The sequence below is a fragment of the Belonocnema kinseyi genome, chromosome 10 (genome assembly GCF_010883055.1).
Source record: "Belonocnema kinseyi isolate 2016_QV_RU_SX_M_011 chromosome 10, B_treatae_v1, whole genome shotgun sequence".
Taxonomy (NCBI): Eukaryota; Metazoa; Arthropoda; class Insecta; order Hymenoptera; family Cynipidae; genus Belonocnema; species Belonocnema kinseyi.
In genome coordinates, this window is record NC_046666.1 from 83,464,683 (window position 1) to 83,472,869 (window position 8,187).

General features: G+C 27.1%; 1 protein-coding gene across 1 annotated transcript in view; it reads right to left on the minus strand.

The window, feature by feature from the left end:
• LOC117182231 (protein CutA homolog) overlaps positions 1–3,577 on the minus strand; it is a 15,777-nt gene extending 12,200 nt beyond the window's left edge. The window contains exon 1 of the mRNA XM_033375316.1: positions 3,319–3,577. Within this exon, the coding sequence (XP_033231207.1) occupies positions 3,319–3,479 (161 nt within the window). The 5' untranslated portion in view covers positions 3,480–3,577. The remainder of the gene's footprint in view (positions 1–3,318) is intronic.
• Positions 3,578–8,187: the final 4,610 nt, after the last annotated feature.

Below are 8,187 nucleotides of genomic sequence, written 5' to 3' on the forward strand. Positions count from 1 at the left end.
AATCCCCACTCTGACGCCCCATACCGCATCTACGTTTATAATATCTTTGCTGGAGGAATGGAAAACAGGGCTGCTACTACACTCTGAGAAATTTCCTCTTAAGGGCATATGATACCTACAGTTTCACCAGTTTTTTTCCACAAAAATGAAAAATTTTAAAAACTGAATTCGGAGATGCTGTAAAATATCATACCGGACGTCCCCGGACTCTTTTTTGAGGGCTGATAACAAAAAACTTTATTGTGCTAAATAAAAATTGTATGCATATGCATTATTTTGAGGTTACGTCGTTTTTCATCTCTGCCTTTCCGATAATCTGGAAATTATTTATGAAATAAACTTTTTTGATTGCCTGCAAACAAGGTTAGTTCCGGGAGATTAGTTACTATGTTTATTGGTAAGTTCAAAGTTTTCGGCCAAAAATATTGTGTAGTTTGGAACTAACGCTCGGGTGAATTGTAACACACATAACCTCGAAATATACACGCACGTTGTTAGCAATATCAAAAATTTTTTGATAAAAAACACAAAAAAAGTGTGTGGGGACGTCTGTTAGCATGTTCGCTATCATTTTCCAGATTCTGAAGGCAAAATATTTCTTATCCTAGGAAAAAAGCCGGGGGATTCTAACATTGAAAAAATCGATACTATTTCCTAAGCGCTATGCAAATTAATCACATTCTGCTAAATTAAAACTTTGTTTAATTAACCTACAAAAAAGTGACTAAAGTTTATTATTCTAGAAAAAAAAATCCGGGGGAACCTAAAACTGGTAAAATCGACAATTTTCTAAGTATCACATGCCCTTAACGATTAAGGAATACTTTTACGATTAAAGTGCGAGTCGTTTAACCAAGAATTGTTTCAATGATAAGCGATTCTACTTTAACGCGTAGAAGAGAGAGAGAGAGAGAGAGAGAGAGAGTTTCATAGAAACGTAATTAAATGCAATTAATCTTAATGCGACAAATATACGCTTGTACACTTTTGCATGATAAAAACAGTGAAAAAATAACTTTAATTAAAAATAATTATTTTTAAATTAAACGCTTTCCAAACTTTGTTTATCCTTGTGCGAAAAAGTATTACAAGATCATTGTTATAGTACTGTAATGCATTTCTCATAATTTAACTTTATTAAAAGCATTATAGAAAAATTATTATAGGCCTGCGATGCATTTCTTATAATTTGTTCGCGATTACAAAAATGATAAGATTTTGTACTTCTAATTATTGATATTTAAATTTATTAAATAATTAAGCATGAATTAATTGTTTATTTCTAATAACAAACCATTTTTACCTTTTTAAATAATTAACTCAATGATATAATTTATTAAGGAAAAATTATAGAAAAATAATTATAGAAATCTATAATATTAAAATATTGAAATACTAATTGAAAAAAGTATTAGGTATCTGTATATTTTAAGTTTCATTGTACTAAAAAAGGTTAAACAAAGCTTCTTTTAAATATGTCAATTATTATGTACTTTTTCGTAACGGTCATAAAAAGATACACTTTTCCTAATTAAATTTTTTTTTACAGTCCGTATTAGTTTCCGGAAATGCTTATAGTAATTATTTGCATTAGGTAAAGAAATCTAAAAATTATGAACAGAGATAAATCTATCAGTTCTAAGGGCATTTCATTATGCTTAAATGTATGTCCCTAAAATTTTGTTTCTACTCGGTAACACTCATATTTTAAGTTAGAAATCGAAAAGAATTACTTTTAAAAACCTAAAAAAATGTAAATATAGTAAGTTTTATTCCTGATTTATTGTTCATATATGTACAAGAATATTATTTGTTTGTAAGGTTATGATAATTTAGCAAAATGTGCATTGTATGATTTTCGCGTTATCGGATTCGGTAATACTATTTTAACGATGCTAATAAAATACGAATAAAACTAAAAATGTGGATACACCGTTAAATAGAAGTAAAAAGAAAATTCTACATTTTTAAAAAGATTATTACGTCAAGATTTTTTACGCCATATTCCAAATGTCAAAACTTCTTGGTAGTATTAACCGAGAAGGAACAAGACTTTGTTAAAAATATAAACACAAATAATATTGATATACCTATATAAATATTTAAATACCAAATTTCAGTTTATACGGACTGAAAACAAGAAAATTTAATCATTTGGTTAATTGAAGCTACTTCTGTAATAATCGATGCTATGTTATTATAATGTATTTATGAAGAAACCAAAGACAAAATTTTATCTAGTTTTAAAAAGAAAAACCACATTAAAAATTACATAATGTTTAATGTGAATACAAAGTAGTTATTTTCCGAGAAATTGAAAATGTAATATAAATTTCAATGATTAATTATATAAAAAAAGGCAATTTCATACTTATTTAACCCTTTTGCAATTATTTTAAAATTCGCACAATTATTTTGTATTATCTTTTTTTTTTAAATAATTATTTTTAATTCACTCAAATAAAAGAAAACTACGTTAAAGTACAAAGTTTAATAATAAAAGATGTAAAAAAAAATATTTCAACTCAATCTTATCCGACACACAACAAAGGACTGACGACGTAGGACGAGCCAGCTGCTATAGAGCCTCTTCTAGTGGCCGCCAGGGTTCGGTGTGTCAGATAAAAATTAGTTAAAATGCTTTGTTTACATCTTTTGTTATAAAACTTTGTACTTTAACGTAATTTTATTTCGGCTATTACATTTCTCAAAGTTTGAAACCGATATTTTATCTATAAAAAAGTTCGAACGTTCAAAATATGTCGAGGTTCAGAAAAAAGATAAAATAATTTTCAGTGACGTTCCTACCCAAATGAAGTATCTAAACGTACTTTATGGTACTCTAATACATTTTCCAAAGTCTTAGCTCGATATTTTAATTATAAGAAGAGTTCTTATAGGTTCAAAAAAATATTCAGTGAACTGATAAAGTGAGATCGTTAATATAGGTATTTGGCTGTGTCACATGCCCTTAACAAAAATGTAATTCCAGTGTTAATGAAGTAAACTAACGCTATTCCATTTTTATGTTACGGTCTGATTCAATTTCTTTAACTTAAAAAGATTTTTAAAACATACCCTGCAGAATATGGCCTATAGATTTCCCTTTAAATTGCTAATTTTTTTAAAATTACGTGTCCAGAAATAAATGCTTCCTAATCTAAAAGACTTATATTTCTCTTAATTCTCCTCAAATCAGAAGGGCATTTCTTATTTATTGGTAGGTTGAAAAAATGTTTGTTTCTTTTTTAATAATCTTAAGAGTTACAAATTTCCGATCGCATATTATAATTTATAAAATAAATGGTTTATGCTTACTGAGCAAGTTTTTTGGCAATTTCATCTGTAGGCACTGTGACATACGCCACAGAATGTATTCCCGACACATTTCCGGGAGTCATGGCATTCAGAGTTTGGGAAGCAAGACCTCTTGAGAGGCCAAAAATCATTAAAACTTTTATAAAAGGACTTGGCACCATCTGCTATTGTACAAATATTTTAGAAATGAATAGATACAGCTAAAGACGAAAATATAGCACCAGACATATCCATGTCATAAATATAACCACACAATCAACCAGGGTTGTGTAGTGACGCGTCACTCGGAGTTTCTGACGTATTATACGTGAAAAATGTATTATACGTAAAAAACCTGTAAAAAACGTAATAAAGGTGGTGGACCAAAGATATTATGAACGTGGATGCGGTACGAGTAGAAACATGTTTTGAGGTTAGAAAGGTTGACATGTATGGCTACATATAAACGTACGGACTACGGAATAAATAATAAATTAATAATAAATAGCGAAATTTCTAGATGCACCAAAATTACATATTTGAAATAAATAACAGAGAAAATTATATGATATGATAGTAAGAAATAAACTGAATTTTCAGAGTAATAATCTGGAAAAGGTAATTATGTTTATATTTAATAAAATCTAAATTATTATGATTCGTTTATTATGACTCTTTTATTGACTTTACTTATTCCTTTATTATTTTCATGTTTCTATTAATGACAAATATGATTTTTTTAATTATAATGTTTTGTACTTTGAAGTTTAATTTTCATTAATATACTGAATCGAAATTTGAGTACATTTAATAATATACACATTTTTTTGGAATTCTGAAACTTGAGACAGCTTTTTTATACATAGTCTTTTTTTAATTGCAAAAAAGTCCTTGAAAAGCGATTTTTTAATTTAAAAAAAGAAACATTAAGATAAATTAGTGCTTAACAAATTTTTCTCTGATAAATATATATTTTTAAATTAAAATAATCAAATATTTATACAAAGGAAAAGCTTTTGTAATGTTTAAAGATTTAAAAAATTATTCTTTAAATTCAAGATTACCACAATCGAAAACATTTATATATTTATGGATATAAAATTTTTGTTGAAAGTTCTCATAGTATCTTTTTTTAATTGCAAAAAATATTCTCAAAAGTCGAATGTTTAATTAACAAAACAAAAAAACTTCGAGATAAATTAGTGCTGATTTAAATCCTGCAAAATTTGCTTGGGAAATGTTATTAGGCTCGAAAAAAATTAAGGGAGAATTTTGTTTCCCTTGAGGCGCACGTGTTATTACATTAATTTTTTTATGCAATTTTTATAGAATTATTTTTATTTTAAATTCAAAAAATAATTTATTAACACTTTAAATATTGTACGAAAATTTCTTTGATAAAAATACTTTCTTATCGTATTTTAATAAATAAATCAGATTTATTAAGAATAAGTTTGTTAAATTCTACAATCGTATAATTAAGGAAAATTCCAGTTATGATATTTTATAATTAAGAAATCTTATTATTCGGGAATTTTTAAATTCGGCAATATTATAAACGCTTCAGAAATTGCCTTATTCGGGAATTTAATTTTTTAATTTTATTATGCCGGAATTACACAGTGTCAGTAATGTTACTTTTCGGGATTTTTCAGTTGTCCCTAGAAGTACAAAAAAATGGACAATATCATACAATTCGGCATTATACAGCAAATTCTAAATTTTGAAAATTTGTTGTAATTTTAATTTCGACTCCTGGATCTTGTAGATTTTCTTACTGTATTTATTCAAACAAAATTTATTATAAAACAATTTTTTTAATCACAAGTTCTTATTTATGTTATCTCATCAAATACAAAAACTTAAACATTAAAGATTCATTGTATATAACACTGGAGAACGTTCAATATTTTGGAGTCAATTTTCAAATTTTTCAAGGTTAATATATGATACCAATTAGAAATTTCTCATTTTTATCATAGAAGAAACAATAAATATATGTTGCTTAATTTTAGAGCAATAACTTAAAAAAAATTATTTTTAAGTCTTCAATTCAACAACTTGAATTTTAACGTTAAAATTTATGTTCTCAAAATGCTGGTTTATGGTTTAAATTTTAACGATCCGTTTCCTATGCTTATTGCAAGACAGCGAGTCATTTTCCGCATTTAGGTTGAGGTATACAATTATTTTCGGTTGAAAATGGTGACCGTTTTAATCGCACACAAAAATTCCGGTTTTTCCTGGTTCGCAAACATTTTTCATGGTCAATGAAATTAAAAAATTCGAACTCTACAGCTACAAATTTCTCCATTCGAAGTATTAAAAAATAACCTGCAAATCGTGTTAAGCGATTCTAAGCCAGGAGTATTAAAAATTAAACGATTAAATTTTTGTTACAAATGATAACACTTCTTAAATTAAAAGTTAAATTATTTTAATTTAAAATCGTTTATAAATCCTGAAAAATCTTGGTCTTAATCTTACACAATATAAATATTTCCTTAAATATTTCAGATTCGTTTTAGATAATTGTTTAAATCTTTTATATTTTCAACTTACTCGAGTTTTTTCTAGGAATAATAGATGTTTCAAATTTATCATACATCAAAATTTAGGAATTTTACTTCTACATGACTTTTTTGCAATAGAAAAATGAAAATTATAACGTTAAAACTTTAGTTTTTTGTTTAGTTTTGAATGTTTGATTTCTAGTTAGGAATCTTAATTGAACAGTGAAATATTTCTAAATATTAAGCAATTGTTCTTTTTCTTTAGACATTTTCAAATTTGAGACTAAAACAATATTTTAAATTCTAATAAAAGCCTTTCATTATGTATATATATTTATTTTGAAGTTATTTTTAATTGAAAATGGGTTATAAAGTTTTAATCGCAAGTTTCCATTTGTTTAACTTCTAAGACTTTCCAATTGAAACAGTTTAATTTTTAACGTTAAAATTGGAAATTTCTTCAATTTTAAACAAATTCCGAATCGTGTTGTGAAATCAATTATGATTCACTTGTGAATCCTTGGTGTCCGCTTTAATTAAAAAAAAGAATCATAATTTATATTCGCAGTTGATAAACTAAAAACGATTTTTATCTAAAATTATAAATTTGAAACGCTTCTAATTTTAAATTTTTTAATTCTTCAAAACTGCAGTCCAAAATTCGAAATGAAAACTGTACGCTTAAATATTAAAACTTAAACGGAAAATTCTGAAGTGAAAAAATTTCTAATTACGTACTGTAAACTGAATGATATAATAGAAAAAAAGCAATTTAAGCAATTAAAAAAAACTGTTAAAACCAAACTTGGACCAATTTCTTTTCTAAACATTCATAAATTTCCCGGTCAAAAAATTAATTCACTACCATTTGCCTATTTTTCCCAGCCTCACAAAATTCCCGGTCAATTCCCGTTCTAGCGCCAACTTGTTTCAAATAAAAATTATTAAGAATATTTTACTTATTTTTCACATTGGTAATTTGTAGCCTTTAAAATTCAATAGTTTTAGGTCAAACATGAAAAAGTAGAATAAAATTTTCTATTTATAGCGTTTCTATTATATATTGAACAATTGAAACCTATAAACTTTTTTTTCAAGTTGTTTAAAAACTGTTTTTTAAATACTTTTTGTGTATAAGAAACAATTTTCTTCAATCTAATAACTATTTTGGAGTAGAAAGAAGTGAAAAGAAATACAATTATAAAATCAGATTTTTTGTTTGTGATTTCATGATAAAGGAAACAGCTATTTAATATTTAAAAAAAAGTTTTTTTTATTGATGTTACGATGTTCCATAAAGGACCATAATTAAAAATGTAAAGCTATTTAGATATGCAAGAATTTTACATTGAAAGTATCCGATAATTTGAAAGTGAAACTTTTCAAATTATTTAGTTGCAAATCGAAAACGTCTAAAGTTACAGGATTAGAAATGAAAGTCTTTTAATACTTGCATCATTATTTCAGAACGAGAGAAATCGCATAACTTCAGATAGATAATAAAGAAGGGCGAATGAAAATCAGGAGTGCTTGACAGAACTGATGAAATGTTTTGTTTCAAAAACTCTTTAAAAGGGTGCTTTTTCAAGTGTTATTTCTTTTTTTAATAATTTGGCATCTTCACAGATTATTTATTTTACCGAGAGAAAATAACACCTGATTTTTGTGCAAATTAAAAAAAAATTTAATGTTCCCTTAAGGTCAATTTTTTTCAAAGTGTTTGCTTTTAAATAAATTGACTTTATTATTGTTTCTGATTTCATTGTGTTACTTATGGATTAAATTTTTCATAGAAAACATTGAAATCTGATTTATCTATGTTTATAAAATAATAATTAAAAGTAGGTATTTCCCGGGTGGAAATTTAAGTCGAGGGCTGGCCATTCTACGGCTGGAGAGCCCGGCTTTAAGCCAGGAGCTGGCCGGGGAGCCCGACTTTAAGTCGGGCTGTGCTCGGAGTTTCTGGTGGGAGTCCGACCAGCATCGTCACACTCCGCCGGCCAGCGTCATGCCATGGAGCATGGCCGGGAGCTGGCCGGGGAATCCGACCGTAGCCCGGACAAGATCAATTGGTGCTTTACAAGATTTAAATGATTCGGGTTTCAATTGTATGAAGAGCATTAGTCACTAAATTAGGGAATCAATTTGATTATTTTTTACTGCAGAATTGGAGCATATTAATCTATGAAATTCCACACGCCCAGCACACAGACAACATTAACTATTTCCACGTAGTCGTTGAGAGACAAAAAAGGTATTAAAAAAATAAATATTAAATGATTACGAGTATTTTGACTTTAAATATTGGTAGTCCTGTTTAGAGTAAATACATATATTACACTTTTAAACATTATATTACAAATAGAATTTCTAACGC